The 22,921-nt window shown below is 41.7% G+C and overlaps 1 protein-coding gene across 2 annotated transcripts; it reads left to right on the plus strand.

The window, feature by feature from the left end:
* The first annotated feature begins 5,997 nt into the window (after positions 1-5,997).
* Positions 5,998-21,489, plus strand: LOC115911169 (myosin-1B). Of its 2 annotated transcripts, XM_030961936.1 has the most exons (38): positions 5,998-6,195; positions 6,282-6,425; positions 6,517-6,673; positions 7,208-7,235; positions 7,334-7,448; positions 7,528-7,620; positions 7,719-7,779; positions 7,865-7,966; positions 8,071-8,174; positions 8,261-8,399; positions 9,558-9,676; positions 9,777-9,926; positions 10,557-10,727; positions 10,970-11,279; positions 11,902-11,978; positions 12,283-12,370; positions 12,457-12,574; positions 12,783-12,906; positions 12,990-13,126; positions 13,853-14,108; positions 14,637-14,879; positions 14,981-15,157; positions 15,243-15,388; positions 15,476-15,566; positions 15,655-16,044; positions 16,398-16,524; positions 17,070-17,188; positions 17,514-17,710; positions 18,099-18,282; positions 18,369-18,534; positions 18,706-18,830; positions 19,018-19,326; positions 19,428-19,631; positions 20,053-20,178; positions 20,273-20,443; positions 20,535-20,639; positions 20,907-21,002; positions 21,194-21,489. In XM_030961936.1, the coding sequence occupies exons 1-38, from the start codon at positions 6,010-6,012 to the stop codon at positions 21,344-21,346; spliced, it is 5,808 nt and encodes a 1,935-aa protein (XP_030817796.1). In that variant the 5' UTR covers positions 5,998-6,009; the 3' UTR covers positions 21,347-21,489. The 2 variants fall into 2 exon arrangements, with proteins under 2 accessions (XP_030817796.1, XP_030817795.1); XM_030961935.1 differs by lacking the exons at positions 5,998-6,195; positions 6,282-6,425; positions 6,517-6,673; ... (1 more) ...; positions 7,334-7,448; positions 7,528-7,620 and having other exon boundaries at positions 7,748-7,783; positions 7,868-7,966.
* The last annotated feature ends 1,432 nt before the right edge of the window (positions 21,490-22,921 follow it).

Raw genomic sequence — 22,921 nt, forward strand, 5'->3', positions numbered from 1 at the left:
TTTTTTAATCCTCTTGCAATGAGAAGTATGCATTTCTTTGATGGACTAACACTACATTGTTTCAAGTGATTTTCGTCTTCTTAGGAAAAAAAGTAAAATAGCAGGAGTAAAGATTCCTGAAGCATTTAGCACACACACACACACACACACACACACACACACACACACATATATATATATAAATATGTATATGATGATGTGTATATATATATATATATAAAAAATATGTATATGACTACATATATATACAATTTTTATTAATTGAAAAATATTGGTTATTTGTTTAAGATTAAAAGTATGGGAAACTCAAATTTCATTCCAAACAGTGACAAGGAGTCAAACCAACATGGTGAGGAAGTGGCATGAAGAGATATCCCCACTCCCTTTCACTGAAGTAATTCTATTTCATGCATAGCACAAAATTATATGCATTCACATGTAGGGTGAGTGAGAAGAATCCACATTTAAAATACTATAAGAAAAGAAAGAATAGCTAAGACTGAGGACTCTGTAATTTCAGTGAAACCTTCCACTGCCTTTCTAAATTCAACACTTCTGCTCTGTCCACAATCTAACTGTTCCACCTGTTTATTGTCATTCTCAACATCCTGTGCCTTCTCATTTTCCTAAGAACTGATTATTAGGCCACAATATTGTATTTTGCATTAAGCTGAACTAGACAGTCAACATTTATATGTTGATTGGAAATGTAAGATAAAGTACAACATTGGTCGGATAAGATATATAAATAATGATCCCACTTTATGGATAGGTAAGTAAATTAGATAGTTTGGGAACACATTCAATGTGTCTAAGGGTCTGATAAATTAGAAGCAAAGCTGGATAGGTTCTCCTGTTGCTGATATGCTTGTTTTTGCCAGACACAGAGTGGGATACTGACATGCTTGGTATTTTGTGACAAGCTTTAGCAGCTCTCTCAAACTTGCTGTTTATTTAAAGCCAGTCCTAAACATCTTTGGGCGTCCCAACAGAGCTGTCACTTCCAACTGACCTTCATATGTCCCTTTTGGATATCCTTTCTAATCCTTCAGCCAGTCTACAAGCACAGTAAACCTCTGCTTTAATATTATAAACATTCATAATTAAATAAGAAAACAACATTTGAGCAGCAGATGACAGCTGGAGCTGGGAAGGGACACTACTCCATCCATTGTAGAAATGATTGTTTAGGATCCACCACAATCTCTGGGATTTTTGGGGCTCCCCTGAACTCTTTGGGCCCCTGCTGCACACTCGATACGAGCAGGACCTGTCTTCCCTGTGATTTTGGGGATGTCAAACACAGCCCAGCTGCATGGCCCAGCACAGGATGTGTCAGTGTGCTTCTAAGTGCCCTGCTCTTTCAAGGGCTCATCAGAGACCTCCACAACACATCTCTGGTTTGTACCCACTGCATTTCAGAAAGGATGGCAGGGTGAACGAGGGAACTGCACTTGAGCTGGGCAGCAAAAAGCTCTTTTCTGCTCTTCTAGCACGTTGCATTTCTCCTCCATCCAAGGCTTTTTGCTGTGCCAGAACCCTTGTGTGGACAGGTCTTGGCTGGAGGTGGGGCACCACAACATTCCTGCCTACCACAAAGGCCACAAAACAGGTGGAAATGCTCCTGGAGCCAGCTTCAGGAGCTGCAGGAACCAAAGGGGCCTCTGCCAACAAAGCACAAGAGGGAGAACTTTGTTCTGTTAATGCTAATGCAGATAATAATAATAATAATAATAATAATAATAATAATAATAATAATAATAATAATAATAATAATAATAATAATAATAATAATATAATAATTTGTATTTCCCCATGTGGCTGCTTACCTACATCCAGCTCCTTCTGCTGCAAAAGCGGGGCATGGGAGGGCAGCTGTGGGAGGCAGGGAGGGGAATAGTGGGAGCAAGACATGGTTGGGCACAACAGGAGACATGAGAAGCCTCCACCAGGGTCTTGAACTGTAACTATGCAGAGCATTATGGACCCTCCAGGCACGTGCAAAAGGAATCTGTTTATTGCAAAAGCCAGGCCTATTCAAGCAATTTACTCCAAACATGAAAGTGATGTCTGTCAATCTCCTTCCCACACCCAGGATTACAGTGCCATCGTAGAGACACAGACAGCTGAGAGAAGAGGAGGAAGAAATTACCTCACTTTCTTATCCAGACCTCTGAGTAGGAGATGCTAAGAGAGACAGGAGCACAACTGGTACAGTAATTGGGGAGGCAATATGCTGTGGGACAGGTGAAGTTGCTGAGATGTGACTCACTTCAGATTTCCTTGTTCGTGGTAGGAACTATAGTTTGGAAAATGAAGACCAATACATGAAAAGAAACGAAAAAAAAAAAAAAAAAAAAACAAAACCCCAAAACACAAACAAACCAACCAGCCAAAACACCACACTGAAAGAAAACCAACCCAAAACCAACCCCCCTCAAACCCTGAAAAAATCCAGATCCGTTGCATGGGGAGGAAATTGCTTCTCAGTAAAGTGAATAGTTCCACTGCTCTCTTCACCACACTGATCCTTGTTAACATAAAACACATCCCCTTCTTAATCTGGGTAAGGAATATCCCAGAGATCAGAACAGATTGGCTTTTTACACAAACTATCATGAAGTTCAGATCTCTCTAAAAAATAGTTTCTTATCTTCCAGAGCAGCATAAGATATGACTGATTCTATTTCAGATGATGTAAATTTATTAAATCTTTCCTGGCACACTTATCTTGCAAAACAATGCTGAATGACTACCTTATGTTGAGACAGCAGCCATCTCTCCTGATTCCAATGGGATAAATGTCTTAAGTTCAGTACAGCGCTTCCATAGTGCTGTTCATATGATCTTTGAAAACCTTCAGCTCCAAAAACAAGAATTTGATTCCTGTGCCTGTTGTCTGGGACTTAAGTCAATGACCTCAGGCTTTGAAGCTTTCATCTTTAGGATAGACTTATTCTGCTCTTTTATCGCTTCTTTTGTCCATGGTGACTTGCTGTTATCTCACTGGAATCACATTCTGATTTATTTCACAGAATCAGCTAGGTTGGAAAAGACCTCTGAAATCATTGAATACAGCCTGACTGAACACCACCTTATCAACTAAACGATGGCACTGAGTGCCACATCCAGTCTTTTCTTAAACACCTCCAGGGACTTCCTCTTCTTTATTCAAATATCCTTCCTTATCACTACATTCAGACTTATTTTTCCCCTCTTCACTTTGGCTTTGCTCCATTCTAGTCCTTGGTCATTCTTATCTGATTCTCACTTCTGCGACTTCTGTTCCTTTTCAGGTGCTTTCTCCTTCACTGGAATTTTCTTCCTCTAACAGTATCCCTGCCTCTCAGTAGGACCCCTCCTGCTTTTCCACACTGAGGACTTGAGTGCTTGCAGCAGGCAGGAGCCTGTGACTTCTCTCCATCCCTACATGTTTCCTACAAGACACACTGGCTCTTACTCTTCACTTTTTCTGTGCGAGTCAGCATCCGATAGATTACAGAACCAATGAAGCCCCTTTCATGTCCTTTAGCACACCCTCCCACTTCCCCCCCTTCTCATGCTTTCTTGTCAAATTATTTATAGGACATTGATTCACAGACCTGTTATGTCTAATTATATCCATTCACTTCTAATCTGAATCGCAATTCTGTTAGGAGTTAAGATTGCCAGAAATGTTTTGACCTAAGAAAGAGGAGGTGGTGGCTACATATGCAGATCAGATCCTATAAAAGTCCCCTGGGATCTGTGTGTCTTGTCCTTTCTCAGAAATCGCTAAGGTAAGAGTTTCAGGGCTTGGGACTAGGGAGGTTGGGAATGAAGGGAAACAGGCTCTGCATTCCACAAGTTCCAGTGCATTCCTACGGATGCTCACATTCGTTCAATGGGGGTCTGCCAGTGTCAGCTGGGATTTTCAGTCTGCTTTCCAACCATCCATTTGTTGTCAGTCTACAAATGTTGTCTGGGGTGCAGCAGTAAGGAGAAAGTTACTTATTCTGTTTCTTAATACTGTTCATCTTCCAATCTGCAAGGCTTTGACTCAAAAAAGGTAAGATCTTGATTTATTCACTTTTTAGGGACAGATAGAGCTGCTGTGAGGCAGGGCTTCTATGCAGGTATGCTGGAAATCCTGGTTGTCATTGTATTTGTGTCCATTGTAAAATACAGTATGAGAATTGGTCTGGATTGACGTTATTTTTGTCACAAAATTCTTTAAGAGTGTGATCTTTAAAGTACTAATCACTGTAGCATTGCCTACACTCTCCCGAGAGATCTCCAGTAGATACCAGATCCTGGAGAAACTGTCCTGAGGGGGAAAAAACCCCAAAAAACCATCAGAAAGTACCTTCCAGTTATTTCGGGTAGGTTTTTTCTGCATTTATTTCAAACCAAGGGTCACTGGCGCTGACTGTGAAGCAACAGGAAAAGAAATATATATTTAAATAATATGTCATTTTTTTCACATGGAAGATTGAGGAATGTGGTTAGAATTTTGTGTATCAAAACATCAAAGTGCTAAAAGCAAGCATTTCAGTCTGAGCTTCCTTATAGGCTTGTCTCTGCCTCTGAAAATATTGCCTAATTGTGACAAAATTATATAAGCAAATATTTGTAATCATAAGGAACTGAATAAAGGATGATACCTACTTGGATAACTGGAAAAAGAGAGATGGAACTGCATCTAAATTCAGTTTTGAATATTTACACTGAGGAAAATAAACTCTTCGTGTTTACTTTCTACAGTAATTTATGTTAATTTTGTCAAATATTGTGATTAGAATATAGCCCTCAAAATTATAAAATGTCAACAAGCAATCCTGTAAGTAATATAAGCAGCATGCTTTGAATCAGTGAAGGAGAATTAGCATAGCATTAATTTCAGGAAATGTCAAACAAAACAATCAAAAGAAAATTGTTTAGTACTTGAAAAAGTCAAACTACTGACATATTATATATATTTATATTATTGTATACTAACCAAAAATATATATTATAGTTTTTGACAGTATCATAAGGATATATTGTGAGAAAAGCATCCAGTGTCTATGAAATAACACAATGTAAGATATAGGTATTATATACAAATATAAACTAATATACTGTAATATAGAATAAGATAATATATATACTGACATAGTATATACTAAGATATATAATATAGCAATTTATTCCTCCTAGGAATAGTTGACATTATTCCTGTTAGGAATCTTGTAAGAAAATGTGAGATAATAAAAGCAGTGTTAAAATTGCTGGTGAAAATCGGGCAAAAATTTTCAACCTTCTGTGACTATTTTGTGGAATGGTCTCATTTGAGTTAAAAAATATTAATCAAGTGGAAAAACATGTTGGAGACAAAACCAGTCAGGAAATTGCACCCATTCACTTGACTTGATAACAACAATTTGTGTAATGAAGTTTGTCTTTGGCTAAGAAGGCAAAGTAATTTTTTTTTGTTGTAAAGATTATTCTTCCTAATATCTAATCTAAACTCATCCTATTTCAGTTGTGAGCCATTCCCCTTTGTTCTGTTGCTCCAAGCCCGTGTCTAAAGTTCCCCTTCAAGTCTCTTGGAACTCCTTTAGGTGATGAAAGGTGGCTGGAAGGTCTCCTTGGAGTCTTCACCAGACTGAACCAACCCAGCTCTCCCAGCCTATTTCCAGAGCAGAGGGGCTTTATCCAACACCCCCCCCTCTTCTACTCCACCCACCCCCCCCCATTCTCTTCGCACAAACAAAAAAAAGAAAAAAAACATTAATATTTATAAACAAAAAGGAAAAAATAAAAAAAAAAATAAAAAAAAAAAAAAAAAATAATAAAAAAAAAAAATAAAAGAAAAAAAAAATAAAAAAAAAGAAAAAGAAAAAGAAAATTATTTTTAAAAAAAAAAAAAAAAAAAAAAAAAATTAAATGTGTTTTTTTTCAACCACACTAATTTAAAAAAAATTATAAATAAACAAAAATTTGTTATATTTTTTTTTGTAAAAAAAAAAAATATTTAAGGACGCTGAGATGGCCATCTTTGGCGAGGCGGCTCCTTACCTCCGAAAGTCAGAGAAGGAGAGAATTGAGGCCCAGAACAAACCTTTTGATGCCAAGACATCTGTCTTTGTGGTACATGCAAAGGAGTCCTATGTGAAGAGCACAATCACAAGCAGGGAACCAGGAAAAGTCACTGTCAAGACTGAAGGGGGAGAGGTGCGTAAAATACAAAATTTATGAAAAGCAGCTCGTTCTCACTTTGGCTCTTAACTGACATGCATGTACCTTCCTGACCCTGACAGACCCTGACCGTGAAAGAAGATCAAATCTTCTCCATGAACCCTCCCAAGTATGACAAAATCGAGGACATGGCCATGATGACCCACCTGCATGAACCCGCTGTGCTGTACAACCTCAAAGAGCGTTACGCAGCCTGGATGATCTACGTAAGTGGCAGCAGCAGCTTCCTCTGGGCAGCCTCAGGAGCTGCTGGGCCAGCCTCAGGGGAAGCCAACGTGCTGTGTGCCTTCCTTGCAGACCTACTCGGGTCTCTTCTGCGTCACTGTCAACCCCTACAAGTGGCTGCCGGTGTACAACCCCGAGGTGGTGTTGGCCTACCGAGGCAAGAAGCGCCAGGAGGCCCCTCCACACATCTTCTCCATCTCTGACAATGCCTATCAGTTCATGCTGACTGGTGAGTGGCTCTTTCTAGTCTCAGAGTCCAACTGTTCTACTTTGTCTTGACAAAACCCTCTCATGAAAAATGAAATAGGATTATGTTTGTGGCTAGTTTTGCTTCAGCCTTTTTCATTCCTTTCTTTCTCTGTGCTGTTGAGTTCCAAAGTGTTACCCACGAGGCTTCCTTTGTCAAAGCTTTCTTGGATCTGACACATTTAAAAGCATCTGTATAGTAAAATTAAAACAAATTACTGTATGCAAGAGAAGGAAAAGACTATAGACTGAAAGAGCAGCATATGTGTTGGTTTCTACTGTATAAAGCATTATAGAATACAGAATGTTTTGTCTGTACAAATCAGTGGAAACATGTGAGGAACATTTGTGAATATGTTTCAAGAAAGTTTGCAGTTATTTGCAAGGAATTGAAATGGAAAAAACGACATGAGGAACAAGAAAAAATGCAGGTGTTTTTCTTGTCATGACTTATATTATTTTCAGTATTTTTGAGTTCCTCATTTACAAAATCTACTTGTTTCTGCCTTGTTCACAGATCGTGAGAACCAGTCCATCCTGATCACGTAGGTACCCCCCCTGCGCGGGTCCCTGAGGGGCTGCCCAGTGCCAGGGCCCCTCCTGCCTGACCACGCACCCTCTGCTTCTCTCTTGGCTTTGGCAGCGGAGAATCCGGGGCCGGGAAGACTGTGAACACCAAGCGTGTCATCCAGTACTTTGCAACAATTGCAGCCAGTGGAGACAAGAAAAAGGAAGAACAAACATCAGGCAAAATGCAGGTGAGGTCCCAGGGCTAGAAACCTGCAACTACCCAAATTCCTCATGAACTAGATCATGACAAGAAGACTTCTATTTCAGGGGACACTTGAGGATCAAATCATCAGTGCCAACCCACTGCTGGAGGCCTTTGGAAATGCCAAGACCGTGAGGAACGACAACTCCTCACGCTTTGTGAGTTGTTACTCGGCACAACTGTCAACACCAATTGAAATATTGTTGCTGTCCAGATTGGTAAAATAAATCTCAATTGACTTTCCTGCTGCTTTCAGGGTAAATTCATCAGAATCCATTTTGGTGCCACAGGCAAACTGGCTTCTGCTGATATTGAGAACATGTAAGACACCCTTCTGGCCTGATCCCCCTTCCCTCCAGCCTTCCCCACTTCTTGTGCTTGACTCTGTGCTACCTGCCTTGCCAGATCTGCTGGAGAAGTCCAGAGTCACTTTCCAGCTCAAGGCGGAAAGGAGCTACCACATCTTTTATCAGATCATGTCCAACAAGAAGCCAGAGCTAATTGGTAGGAAAGATCACTAATTCCTCCATGAAAAGGTAATGGAACAACTTTAAATTCCTTTCTGTGCAATTGCATTTGACCTGGCTGGGTTTTGTTCTTCTTTTCAGAGATGTTATTGATCACCACCAACCCCTATGACTACCTGTATGTGAGTCAAGGTGAGATCACAGTTCCCAGCATTAACGACCAGGAAGAGCTGATGGCCACCGACGTAAGTAGCAGAAGTTTTCTCGCGTGAAGTTTCATTTCTCTGGCCTTTAACAGCTGGGGTACTCACCTTAACAACTCTTTTGTCAGAGTGCCATTGACATCCTGGGCTTCAGTGCTGATGAGAAAACAGCCATCTACAAACTGACAGGGGCTGTCATGCACTATGGGAACCTGAAGTTCAAGCAGAAGCAACGAGAGGAGCAGGCAGAGCCTGATGGCACCGAAGGTATCAGCATAACCCATCCCAGAGCACGGGAGATAGTGAACACTCACTGATTTGAAGGCAGCATGTGAGGGTCAGAATGATTGCCTCAGCCTGTGCACTTCCCCAGTGCCAGTACTGTATAATAGCCAGAGAACTTCTCTGGAGGAACACAACTCAGTGGAACCTGTAGATTATTTTGAACAAAGGAAAAATTAAGTCTAGTGACTCCCAAAGCATGAGTCTGTCTTCTGTCAGAGTCGGAGTCAGGCAAAAGTAAAGCAAACTTTACTGCTGTCTTGAATGGAAGCTTCCCAGACTTGACACAGATCCAGGAACAGCTCTCAAGTACTAATGAATAATTATATAATTATAGCAGAGTAGCCTATATACAACCACAGTGTGCATATACATACATATATATCTACAAAACTGAAATTTTCTTCTTGTTTCATCTTTCTTGTTATGAATGTGCCTTAAATGTCTTGTTGGAAATAACACATAAAAGCAGCTCAAAATTAGCATCTGTGTATAAATCTTACATAATGAGGTTTGGCCTTCTCACATTGAAGAACTCTGTAAATAGTACTGGTGTTTGCTATCAGCTTCATTGTGGGACAAGACAGGCAGCAAATTGGAAAGTGATGACAGAGTATATGCTGTGCTGTGGTGCTTGTGTTTGTTAACCTAGCTGCAGATAAAATGGGAGCTGGGAAAGACTTAATGTGTTTGATATTTATCCTTAGGGACAATATAATCTGACTATGAAAGTTGTGCAGGATATCCTATTCATACTTTTGGCATTATACCTCACTGATCTACCTCTCTCTCTCCAATGACCGGAGAGTTTCACTGACTACAATTTTCAGTGCACTGTATTTGAATACCAACCACTTTCCTATTCTGTTTATTAAGAAATTGTGACTGTTTGATCAGCCATTTTCATGGCCCTTGGTCCTTTTTTCTGTCTAGTCTCTTGCATGTTCATTGTAAAATACTGGAATAATATTTACCTTTATTAATCATATAGATTAAATGAGAAAAAATTAGCAAGTCAAGAAAAACTACAATATTTTAAAGGACATGGTAATGTATATGAGACTTCTGTAGAAATCTGAATTACTGTAAGACCGTTTCACTGGAGAGATAATATCTGATCCTGCTCTATGCTTATTTCCTTAGTTGCTGATAAGGCTGCCTACCTGATGGGTCTGAACTCAGCAGACCTGCTCAAGGCTCTCTGCTACCCACGAGTCAAGGTGGGGAATGAATACGTGACCAAGGGCCAAACTGTGCAGCAGGTAAGAGACAAATGAAAATAGAAAAATAGAATTGCTTGAATTAAAAAAAATGAAATCCTCTTCTGCTGCAGATGGTAGCTTTCCTTTAACCTTTTCTTAGGTATACAACTCAGTGGGTGCCCTGGCTAAATCTGTGTTTGAGAAGATGTTCCTGTGGATGGTTGTTCGCATCAACCAACAGCTGGACACGAAGCAGCCCAGGCAGTACTTCATTGGTGTCCTGGACATTGCTGGCTTTGAGATCTTTGATGTAAGAGGACAATCTCCATAAAGCATTATTGGAAGAGGCATTAGGAAATCAGAGTAATTTGGGGGTTGGGGTGTGCTTTATTTCAGTTATGGGTTATTTCTATTTATTGGATAATCCTGCTTTTTCTCTAGGAACAGTATCCTTCTGGTTCTCATTGCATGTAGTATCCCACAGGGCTGTATTTATTTGCAGAGGTTTGTTGTTGCATGCAGAAGTGAAAATTGCATTGAAAACTGCCCTGAACAACTGATAAATAATAGCAGAGAGAGGCTTTGAGGAAGTTAAAGTATGTGTTTTTAAAGGCACGTTTTGTTATTGCTGAAGCCAGATTTCCTTTGAATGCTGGGAACAGAGAGGTAATGTACACAAATTCAAATGAAAATCTGGATTTCACCTAAGCTCTGCAGATCTATTCAGAGCTCAGAAATATGTTGAGACAGTGCCAGGGCCTAAGAGGATAGATATATTAGAGGATGGAATATGCCAGTCACCTGTCCAGTTCCAGCACTAGAAATTCAAGATTCCAGTCATGGAGACCTTAGTGGGATAAGAATAAAGCCTATTGGAAGACAGAAGTGAACTGAAATTGGAACTGAAATTCACAAGTAAGTAAATCTTTGCCTTCTGCAGTTCAACAGCCTGGAGCAGCTGTGCATCAACTTCACCAATGAGAAACTGCAACAGTTCTTCAACCACCACATGTTCGTGCTGGAGCAGGAGGAGTACAAGAAGGAGGGCATTGAATGGGAGTTCATTGACTTTGGCATGGACCTGGCTGCCTGCATTGAGCTCATTGAGAAGGTATTTCTGTAATTCACAATGTCAGGTATTTTCAGAAATGCATTAATTTTATATATATTTTTAAATGCAGCTTGAAATGGTAAATGTGATACTACAGATACATCAGTTTGTAATATTTTATGATTTGCTGAGCAGAACAATCCCTGAAAGCAGCAATATTGTCCCACTCAGGAAGATATTTCATCTCTGAGTCTTTCTGCCTTTTCACCTTGTCCTCCCTCTTTCCTTGTGATTTCTCCCAGCCCATGGGCATTTTCTCCATCCTGGAAGAGGAGTGCATGTTCCCCAAGGCAACTGACACCTCTTTCAAGAACAAGCTCTATGACCAGCACCTGGGCAAGTCCAACAATTTCCAGAAGCCCAAGCCTGGAAAGGGCAAGGCTGAGGCCCACTTCTCCCTGGTGCACTATGCTGGCACCGTGGACTACAACATCACTGGGTGGCTGGAGAAGAATAAGGACCCTCTGAATGAAACTGTTGTTGGGCTGTATCAAAAGTCATCCCTGAAGACTCTGGCATTGCTCTTTGCGTCTGCTGGTGGGGCAGAAGCAGGTAATTTCTTTGAAATCAGTTCTACTATAATTTACAGAAAATGAAATTTAAATGTTGTAATAATATTTTGCAATGATATTTACATTTCTAAAATTGAAAACCCAAAACCTCATAATCTAATCTACTAAAGAGTATTATTACTCCCTAGAAACCTTAATAGATCTGTAGGTTTTAGAATGAGACAGCTGTACTAGAGCATTAACCCAGTCTAGCTGAGAAATCAGATTTCTGCAATACAGGCCATTCTCAAATAATTCAGTGAATATAATCAAATGTATCAACATGATGTTAAATTTATGCATATCCTTAGATGTAAGGATACATAACACTGTATTTGGTGTAATTACTAGCTATTAGTTTAGTGCTTCAAATATCTCTTGAAGTAAAATGTTATGTTTTGTTTCCCAACTGCATTTTCTAAATTTCAGCCTGAAGTCATTAGATTTCCTTCCACAGTAATCTGAAAAATTCAATATTTTTGTAACTTTAACCACAGTCTGAGTTTGCAAATTTTGATCATATTATTATTTTTGCTAGAGTTTTAAAGATGAACATATCAGGTTTTTCAGATTCTGTGTGCTTTTGTTGTTTACTTCTTTATAAAAAAATTATTACTTTTTAGAGAGCAGTGGTGGTGGTGGCAAGAAGGGCGCCAAGAAGAAGGGTTCTTCTTTCCAGACTGTCTCAGCTCTCTTCCGGGTACTGTAGAATAATCATTCTAAACTTACCACATTCTTTTCATAAAAAGAAAAACAAAAAATTCCATTCAGAAATGCTTTAGATTGAGCTAATAGATCTTTGTGTTTAGAAAAGATAAAATCATTCACTTCTAGTAAAGAGGAATTCTTACTGAATCTTGGGAAGTATTCTTTCAGAACTGCCCAAGAGTTCTGAAAAAAAAAACAACCTTAGCATGGTTTTATTGCAGTGTTTTTAGTTCCACCTAGTATTGAGATTGTGTAAATGACTCTTTTAAACCTGAGGCTTTGTTCTTGCTCCTAAGGAAAATTTAAACAAGCTGATGAGCAATTTGAGAAGCACACATCCCCATTTTGTGCGGTGCCTTATTCCTAATGAAACAAAAACACCTGGTAAGTTGTTAAACTTCAGAGGTGTGATATATCTGATCTTGTCTGTGCAGTAAAATGATATACAATTTCATTCTGTGATTTATTAGGTGCCATGGAGCACGAGCTGGTGCTGCACCAGCTGCGCTGTAACGGCGTGCTGGAAGGCATCAGGATCTGCAGAAAAGGGTTCCCCAGCAGAATCCTCTATGCTGATTTCAAACAGAGGTCAGATTATATTTCATCACATTCCACCATATCCACAAATGTTGAATCATTTGATTTTCCTAAATGTTTTAGGTACTGTGGAAGTTAGGTATTCAAATAATTTGTCCAAGTGGGTCATCCAGGTTCTTTCTATAGCTATTGAGAAAAAAAAAAAAAAGACATTTTCAAAGGGCTATTATTTATTCCTTATCTTCCTCTGATTCCACAGATACAAGGTGCTTAATGCCAGTGCCATCCCTGAGGGACAGTTCATCGATAGCAAGAAGGCTTCTGAGAAGCTCCTTGGGTCAATCGATGTGGACCACACCCAGTACAAATTTGGACACACCAAGGTACAAACATCCCCATTCACTGCCTGCCTGGGCTTTGCTCTCTCTACCTGACAGTGATGTGCTGCAACATTGCCTCTCTCAAGGTGTTCTTCAAAGCTGGGCTGCTGGGGCTCCTGGAGGAGATGAGGGATGAGAAGCTGGCAGAGCTCATCACCCGCACCCAGGCCATGTGTAGGGGTTACCTGATGAGGGTGGAGTTCAAGAAAATGATGGAGAGGAGGTAGATATTTACTTGGCTTGATACCAATGCTTATCAGATACTAATGGCATGAACAAAACTGAAAATAAGCTGCTTCACAAAAAATCTCATTTATTTCTCATTAATTCAGTTTGTCAATATGAAAGTATATCCTGAAAACAGATGAAGTAGCATAAAATTCCAACTTAGCGAAACAATTTTTTTAATACTTTGTTGCTAAAGTTTTTAAATGGCTATATTATATGTATATCGAGACACTCAATATAGAGTCTAAGCTAATTCTTTTAGGTCACTGCTAAATAAAATGAGAGAAAGACATATTTCTATCATAAGAGAAGCATCTTCTTCCCTTTGACAAATTTCATAAAAGTGACTGAGTCAACTTACAGAATGTTCCTTTTCATTGGCCGTAAAAATGAGCCAAACATCTGGACTCCAAAACTGTCTATACAGGTTGATATTCTACATAAGACTAGAAGGTTTTCAGTGAAAAAAAATATATATCATATATAAAATGTGATATAAATATTATTAAAAATGTATATTGAATAATACATGATAAATATTTTACACATAGAGATATACAGAACTATATATGATACATATATACTATACATAGATTATATATCTATACAATTAAAAAGTATTATGTCTCAAACTTCCTGTTATACATATTAATATATACTGTTAAATATGTTTTATAGATTTTAAATATGTACCAAAATATATTTTGTTATTACCTTTCAGGGAATCCATCTTCTGCATCCAGTACAACGTTCGTTCATTCATGAATGTCAAACACTGGCCATGGATGAAGCTGTTCTTCAAGATCAAGCCCTTGCTGAAGAGTGCAGAGTCTGAGAAGGAGATGGCCAACATGAAGGAAGAGTTTGAGAAAACCAAGGAAGAACTTGCAAAGTCTGAGGCAAAGCGGAAGGAGCTGGAAGAGAAAATGGTGGCCCTGGTGCAGGAGAAAAATGACTTGCAGCTCCAAGTGCAGGCTGTGAGTATTGCTAAAATTTCTTGACTTTTGATGTCCTATATGAAATCATCCCAAATGTCTCAGTAAAGACATATTATCCCAAAATAACAAATATTTTAAAAACATAAGCATAATTTATAAAATGGGAAGAAAAACCACATAGAATTCCTACCCTAATCTTTATAGAGCTTTATATACTTTACAATTTTGATATGTTATCAACTGACCAATTAAGGTTGACTGGAGGTCCAATTAACACATTTTGTTTGGAGAATCCCAAGTGAATTCAGATGGAATGGGAAGAGATGATGGTGTCAGGTATTTATCAGGTATTTATGGTCCCTGTCTCTTCAAGAAAAATGGTGATCAAAGTTGACTGCTTCCCTTCTTCCCTGGAAATAAGAATGTAGCAACAATAATGTCCTTAAAACTGTAATTACAAGCAAGTATTTGGATTAATCTGATAGCATTTAGATGTCTACAGCCTAAAAGTACATCAGAGACACTAGCCCCAGGTTGAAACCTGTTTTATTTAAATGAATAATGTAGGAAGCTGATGGTTTGGCTGATGCAGAGGAAAGGTGCGACCAGCTCATCAAAACCAAAATCCAGCTGGAAGCCAAAATTAAGGAGCTGACAGAGAGAGCAGAAGAAGAAGAAGAGATGAATGCTGAGCTGACAGCCAAGAAGAGGAAGCTGGAGGATGAATGTTCAGAGCTGAAGAAAGATATTGATGACCTTGAGCTAACACTGGCCAAGGTGGAGAAGGAAAAACATGCCACTGAAAACAAGGTATGAGGTAGAACCTGTCACTTGCACTCTGGAAAAGACTTGTCTTGATATAAAATGTTAAGCACCATTTTATGTCTGTGCTTGCTCCTTTCTTCTCAAAGGTGAAAAACCTGACTGAGGAGATGGCAGCTCTGGATGAGACCATTGCCAAGCTGACAAAAGAGAAGAAAGCCCTCCAAGAGGCCCATCAGCAGACCCTGGATGACCTGCAGGCAGAGGAAGACAAAGTCAATACTCTGACCAAATCCAAGACCAAGCTGGAACAGCAAGTAGATGATGTAAGCACATAGACATAGAGCAGGAACAGGACAGGTATGGAATCCAACGTGGCTGGCAGAGCCCTGATGGTCTTGTTGTGTTCAGCTGGAAGGGTCCCTGGAGCAAGAGAAGAAACTGCGCATGGACCTGGAGAGAGCAAAGAGGAAACTGGAAGGAGACCTGAAGCTGGCCCAGGACAGCATCATGGATTTGGAGAATGATAAGCAGCAGCTGGATGAGAAACTGAAGAAGTAAGTGTGGCTCTGGGGCACCTGAGTGCTGGGCTGCAGCACTTGTCTCTTTTCTTTGAGCTCTAACACGGTTCACTTGGCCCAAAGGAAAGACTTTGAAATCAGCCAGATCCAGGGCAAGATCGAGGATGAACAAGCCTTGGGCATGCAATTTCAGAAGAAGATCAAGGAGCTGCAGGCAAGTCTCTGTTCCTTGCCCTGCCTTGCTCAGGCTCAGCTCAGGCAGGAGGAGGGCACGGCTGTGAAGGCTCCCTGCTGTTCTGCAGGCCCGCATTGAGGAGCTGGAGGAGGAAATTGAGGCAGAGCGAACCTCTCGCGCTAAAGCAGAGAAGCATCGCGCTGACCTGTCCAGGGAGCTGGAGGAGATCAGCGAGCGCCTGGAAGAAGCAGGAGGGGCCACAGCAGCTCAGATTGATATGAACAAGAAGCGTGAGGTAGAGTTCCAGAAGATGCGTCGTGACCTGGAAGAGGCCACGCTGCAGCACGAAGCCACGGCTGCCGCCCTGCGCAAGAAGCACGCGGACAGCACAGCTGAGCTGGGCGAGCAGATCGACAACCTGCAACGCGTGAAGCAGAAGCTGGAGAAGGAGAAGAGTGAGCTGAAGATGGAGATTGATGACTTGGCCAGCAACATGGAGTCTGTCTCCAAAGCCAAGGTACATAAATATTTCTTCTCATTGATTTAGACATAATCAGATATTTATATTTCAACACAGACATTTTAATTAGTCATATTTTACTACAAACTATTGCACTTTGCAACTTCACTGTGTGTTTAAACATTTCTGTATTATTTAAATAATTTAATCATATCATTTCATCCACTCCACAATGGGCAGTTAATATACAGGTGTTGGAACTGGGAACACAAACTTCATAGAAATATATATCAGTTAACTGAGAAATTTTGCCTTCTGAATCATTCTTGCTTCCTTTTTAAGACTTCATATGCTCACATATTATGAGTTGAACCACTAAACGTCTTTCCTTCCGTTCCTCATGTAAATAGGCAAATCTGGAGAAGATGTGTCGTTCCCTAGAAGATCAACTCAGTGAGATTAAGACAAAGGAGGAGGAACAGCAGCGCATAATTAATGACATTAGTGCTCAAAGAGCTCGGCTACAAACAGAATCCGGTAAGACATTCGTGTTTTTAAGAGAATACTGTATATTATCTGTGTTCTTCAAAAACAAAAAGTAAAACACACCTGGAGTCTTGGAGGACTGGACATGAACTAAGTTGAACCTTAGCCAAAAATGTGTTTTGTGATGAAGCTGGCCAACAGAACCCTGAGAGAATCCTGAGCTGCATTAGGAGAAGCATTGCCAACGGGTTAGTGGAGAATGATGGTTCCCCCTACTCAGCACATGAGACCTTGCCTGGATGGCTTGGCCCTGTTAAACCTCCTCAGACTCCCATGGGCCATAATCCCTCTGGATGGCACTGTGGTACTCGTTCTGTAAACTCAAGGCTTAATGCAAACATAGAGTAAGGCTGATGGGATTTTACATGATGTGTCATTTCAAGCCTCTAAGAGATGTGGGTATCAGTGATTAGGAATCCAGGAAACAAGTAAAAGTTTGTTTAATTCAAAATATTTGTATATGGGCATTTATTATCAAGATTAATACTTTTACATAAGTGATAACAAGTTTTTTTTACTCATCTGAACACTCCCAGGTGAATTTTCACGCCAGGTAGATGAGAAAGATGCTCTGATTTCTCAGCTGTCAAGAGGAAAACAGGCTTTCACCCAACAGATTGAGGAACTCAAAAGGCATCTAGAGGAAGAGATAAAGGTAAGAAGGCTCTTCGAATTCTGAGTTGTCCATTGGACTCCTTATGTCCAGGAGGAGCTTTAGATATTGAATGAAATTGGAGAATCAACAAGATGAAACGGAGGACAAAAACCACTTAAGTAATACAGTGCAAGCTTTGCCATACTAGTTTTGCTCCTCCTCCCCCACAGTCTATATGTTAATTGTTTTGCAGATTCCCAGACCTCCCATTTTCATTCAGTAGCTGGCCAATACTCACCGCAGAATCAGTGCCCATCAGCATTTCTGTCAGGAGATCTCACAGGATATTTCCATTCATTTTCCCACTGTATTTTGTTTCACACAGGCCAAGAACGCCCTGGCCCACGCCCTGCAATCCGCTCGCCACGACTGTGACTTGCTCCGGGAACAATATGAGGAGGAGCAGGAGGCCAAGGGGGAGCTGCAGCGAGCCCTGTCCAAGGCCAACAGTGAAGTGGCCCAGTGGAGAACCAAATATGAGACGGACGCAATTCAGCGCACGGAGGAGCTCGAGGAGGCCAAGTACGTGGGGAAGCAGGGTGGGAAATGACTGGAGAAGACTAAAACTGGTCACGGGAAATTGGAATCTCTGAGAGTACGTTAAGATAAGAATGGGAGGGAAGCAAGGATAGACTGTCTTTGTAAAAAAAAGGGAGAGAGGGAGGGAGAGAAAAACAGAGATTGGAAGGGAAGACATAGGCTTTAGGGCTAGAAGGACTAAGACAGGCATAATCCTCCATAAATGAAAACTTACAGAAGTGATAGATCTTGTTGACTGCATGCACTCGTGGAAAATAAAAAACATTGCGCAAAGCATTTGGAGCAAAACCTCCAAAGTGACAAACTCATGACAGTAAAGAACTGATGCCCATCCAAGCTCAAACATGGCACTGTGCTTGTCTCCTCCCAGGAAGAAACTGGCCCAGCGCCTGCAGGATGCAGAGGAGCATGTTGAGGCTGTCAATGCCAAATGTGCCTCCCTGGAAAAGACAAAGCAGAGACTGCAGAATGAAGTGGAGGACCTGATGATTGATGTGGAGAGATCCAATGCTGCCTGTGCTGCTCTGGATAAGAAGCAGAAGAACTTTGACAAGGTCTTTGGGCCTCCAGCACCAGCACTCCTGGCCAGAGCATGGCCCCATGATGGCCACAGTCCTACTGACTCCCTGTTTCTCTTCAGATCCTGGCAGAATGGAAGCAGAAGTATGAGGAAACACAGGCTGAGCTGGAGGCCTCGCAGAAGGAGTCGCGCTCTCTGAGCACGGAGCTGTTCAAGATGAAGAATGCCTATGAGGAGTCCTTGGACCACCTGGAAACAATGAAGCGGGAGAACAAGAACTTGCAGCGTAAGTCCCCGGCCCTCTGCTCCTCCCTGGCCTTTCTCACTCTCAGCCATTACCACCATTGTTCATGGCTCTGGGCCTGCAGGTCTGCAGAGATGCCTGTCACCTTGGTGGGAGAGGGCCCTTCCCATTCTGCTCTGTGCCTGACCATGCCATTGATCTTTGTTCCCACAGAGGAGATTTCCGACCTCACGGAGCAGATTGCGGAGGGAGGAAAAGCGATTCATGAGCTGGAGAAAGTGAAGAAGCAGATTGAGCAGGAGAAATCTGAAATCCAGGCTGCTCTGGAGGAAGCTGAGGTACACAGCATTATTTCCTGCTGTCTTGCGTGTCTTGGATCTCTATCTTGCTTATCTCATTCCGAGACAAAAGTGGAGAAGTGATCTTATAAAAATAGAGGCATTATCTAGACATAGCACTCTTTTTACTCGAGCTTCAGGTTTAACACTTGTTACATGAAAAGTATTCTCTTTTTTTTCTGACCAGGCCTCCCTGGAACATGAGGAGGGGAAGATCCTGCGCCTGCAGCTTGAGCTCAACCAGGTGAAAGCTGAGATTGACAGGAAGATAGCAGAGAAAGATGAGGAGATTGAACAAATGAAGAGAAACCACCAGAGAGTTGTGGAGTCCATGCAGAGCACTCTGGATGCTGAGATCCGGAGCAGGAATGAAGCCCTGAGGCTGAAGAAGAAGATGGAGGGAGACCTGAATGAAATAGAAATCCAGCTGAGCCATGCCAACCGCCAGGCTGCAGAGGCACAGAAGAACCTGAGGAACACTCAGGGAGTGCTCAAGGTCTGCTGAACAGAAATTGCCTACAGAGAAATATCTTGGTTAATACTTTCAGTCCACAGGAGCTCTAAATCTGCTCATAATTTCTTTCAATGGCTCTATAGGACACCCAGATACACTTGGATGATGCTCTTAGGTCTCAGGAGGACCTGAAGGAGCAGGTGGCCATGGTGGAGCGCAGAGCAAACCTGCTGCAGGCTGAAGTTGAGGAGCTCCGGGCAGCCCTGGAGCAGACGGAGCGGTCGAGGAAAGTGGCTGAGCAGGAATTAATGGACGCCAGTGAACGTGTGCAGCTCCTCCACAGCCAGGTGAGGTCATTTGGTGAACACTTTTATGCTTTATTCCAGTCACCATTGGATGATCAACTTGGAGGAAGACAGATCTCTTTTCTGGTGCATTTATCATGTTACTAAAAAAAATCTGTGCTGAAAAAAATGTGTGTACTGGTGACTTTTCCCTTACTCTGTTTTGCTACTTTCCTCTGCCAGCACTGGTGGATGAGATGTGGCACAGATTTATATTTCTGTGCACTTTTTCAAATTAATGAAAAATGGAGAAAGAAAAAAACCAAAATGTCTTTTCCCCAGTGAGAAGAAATTTTACTAGAAAAATCTCTGGTATTGCTTTTCCACATAATTATATCTTAAATGATTGATATTAAAAATCCTGTAATGTTCTTGATTTCAAATAATGAACTTACAAGACCAAATCTCTGATGCTGCTCAACAGAACACCAGCTTGATCAACACCAAGAAGAAGCTGGAAACAGACATTTCCCAGATCCAGAGTGAAATGGAGGATACCATCCAGGAAGCCCGCAATGCTGAGGAGAAGGCCAAGAAGGCCATCACAGATGTGAGTTGGGTGCTCCTGGCATTGCTGATGGTAAATGTACTCTGCCCAAAATATCTCCAGCCCCAAAATGGCCTTGACCTTTTGCTCTGATCAGGCAGCCATGATGGCAGAAGAGCTGAAGAAGGAGCAGGACACCAGTGCCCACCTGGAGAGGATGAAGAAGAACCTGGACCAGACAGTGAAGGACCTGCAGCACCGTCTGGATGAGGCCGAGCAGTTGGCACTGAAGGGAGGGAAGAAGCAGATCCAGAAGCTGGAGGCCAGGGTGTGTAGGGCTGGGGCTGTGCCTGAGTGAGCGTGTCTGTCCTTGGAGAGACATTGCCAGGGCAGCTGCAGGGCTGGGCTTGTCCTTGCAGGTGCGGGAGCTGGAAGGGGAGGTTGATGCTGAGCAGAAGCGCAGCGCTGAAGCCGTGAAGGGTGTGCGCAAGTACGAGCGCAGGGTGAAGGAACTCACCTACCAGGTAAGGCAGGAATCTTCTTCGTGTTGATACACTCTTATTCCTGGAACCCAAAACGCAGCTCTGAGGGATTTCTCTCTGTCCTGAGTCTCACATGCAAAAAGGAGAATGATGAAACCACCAGAAGGTTAGTATCTTTCTAGTCAGTTTAACAATATATTGCTTATCATGTCTGTCTTCCTGGGCAGCAAAATCTAATAGAAATGTTACTCTTTATTTCATGTAGAGGAGGGTAAAAGAGATGCTTGTCTGTCTTGTCATTCTCTTTAGTCTGAGGAAGACAGGAAAAATGTTCTCAGGCTGCAGGATCTGGTGGACAAACTGCAAACTAAGGTGAAAGCTTACAAGAGACAAGCTGAGGAGGCTGTGAGTATCATTGCGTTCAGTCAGTCTTTTTCCAGGTGGAAGTGGGATTCTGTGTTAGTGTTTTTCCCTGTGTAGCTCTGTTTGAACCTAGCCTAACATTGTGTAGTAGGTTTCTTTATTTCATATTTTCACCTAGCAGTTTTACAGTGGAATTGTTTTAACACCTGTTTTATGCTTCCTCCTATCTCCAGGAGGAGCTGTCCAATGTCAACCTGTCCAAGTTCCGCAAGATCCAGCACGAGCTGGAGGAGGCCGAGGAGCGGGCTGACATTGCAGAGTCACAGGTCAACAAGCTCCGAGCCAAGAGCAGGGAGATCAGCAAGAAGGCAGAAAGTGAAGAGTAAATGCCTCCAGTGCTGTAAAGTGAGAGAACTGCACAAAATGTGACGTTCTATCACTTTTATTTGTAGTTACTGCTTTGTTCTTCATTAATCTGTAGATGAGTAATGCCTACATAATAAAAATTGTAGAGATTATGCCATGTAAATAATGAGAAATTGAGTGTTGCATTTTCATCATTATCCTGAATTCTTCTAAGGTTTACATTTTTCCTTGCTTATTTTAAATGTATTTATTCAATTAAAAATCTTGCTTCAGGTATTTCAAGGTGTTTCAACCACTTTTAAAGTGGTCCAATCAGACATCATGCTTTGTTCTCACCAGGAAATTTCATCTAATACTTCCTTAGCTGAGGAAATAATTTTTTTCTCTGGAACAGAATGTAATTATCCCTTATAACTGTTGCTTTAGGAATAAAATAGATATTATCTCAAATGTTCTGGCCAAACAACAAGAACTTATTACACCTTACTTCCTACTCCTACTTAATCTTTGATTATTCTTTTAATTCTTGTGCCTTCTTTGCAAGATCTTCAAGTTAAATTTCTTCAATCCTTCAAGCTACTTTGGAACATAATTTAGAGGACATTTAAACCTAAAATGACATCTACTTTCAACTTTTGTTCATGAAAGTGATGTGCAAACCAACATTCCCAGAGCAGCGTAGCCAGCAACCTCATGTAGTCAGTTGGTCACTGTCTATATTCTGTTTCCAAAACTGCCCTGAATTTTCTAAACTTGTCAGGCAGACATCTCCTATCAAGTCTCCAGTGTAATCCTGATAACTTTGCCCAATGTGGCCTCACTCAAAATGTGGATTTTCATCCTTTGTGGATATCAGCAAACATCAGAGAAATCCATGGTCACCTCTTGAAAAACACATTGATCGTTCAGTGTTGTTTCATGCTAATGCACCCCAAGTGATCTATTAACAAGAGCCTGGGTTACTCTCATCATCTGGCATGGGTTGTACCATCAGGGACACCTCCCACTACACCAGGCTGCTCCAGACTCATCCAACCTGGCCTTGAACACTTCCAGGGATGGGACAGCCACAGCTTCTTTGGGCAACCTGTGCCAGGGCCTCATCACTCTCACAGGTGCTTCCTAATATCCCCTCTAAACCTACTCTCTTTCAGTGGGAAGCCATTCCCTGTGTCCTGTCCCTCCATCCCTTGTCCCCAGTCCCTCTCCCGCTCTCCTGGAGCCCCTTCAGCCCCTGGAAGGAATTCTCAGGTCTCCATGGAGCATTCCCTTCTCCAGGTGATGAGCCCCAGCTCTCCCAGCCTTGCTCCAGAGCAGAGGGGCAGCTCCATGACCTCCTCTGGGCTCTCTCCAGCAGCTCCAGCTCCTCCCTGTGCTGGGCCCCAGGGCTGGGACAGGTCTGATCTGAGCAGGCAAAGGGGCAGAATCCCCCTCCCATCCCTGATGCCCACCCTGGGGGCTCAGCTCAGCACAGAGGGGGTTTCTGGGCTCCAGTACCCATGGCCATGTTGGTCTTCTTGTCAACCAATACTCCCAAGTGCTTCTCCTCAGGGCTGCTGTTGATTCATCCCTCTCCCAGCCTGTAGATGTGACTG

The sequence above is a fragment of the Camarhynchus parvulus genome, chromosome 18 (genome assembly GCF_901933205.1).
Source record: "Camarhynchus parvulus chromosome 18, STF_HiC, whole genome shotgun sequence".
In the NCBI taxonomy this organism is placed as follows: domain Eukaryota; kingdom Metazoa; phylum Chordata; class Aves; order Passeriformes; family Thraupidae; genus Camarhynchus; species Camarhynchus parvulus.

What these genes read in the sequence shown, in the direction of transcription:
- LOC115911169 (XM_030961936.1), top strand. Translation starts at nt 6,010, where the DNA reads ATGGCCATCTTTGGCGAGGCGGCTCCTTACCTCCGAAAGTCAGAGAAG. An exon ending in TGGAACAGCAAGTAGATGAT is followed by an intron (nt 15,158 to 15,242) that starts GTAAGCACATAG and finishes TGTTGTGTTCAG; the next exon opens with CTGGAAGGGTCCCTGGAGCA. An exon ending in GGAGAACAAGAACTTGCAGC is followed by an intron (nt 18,535 to 18,705) that starts GTAAGTCCCCGG and finishes TTGTTCCCACAG; the next exon opens with AGGAGATTTCCGACCTCACG.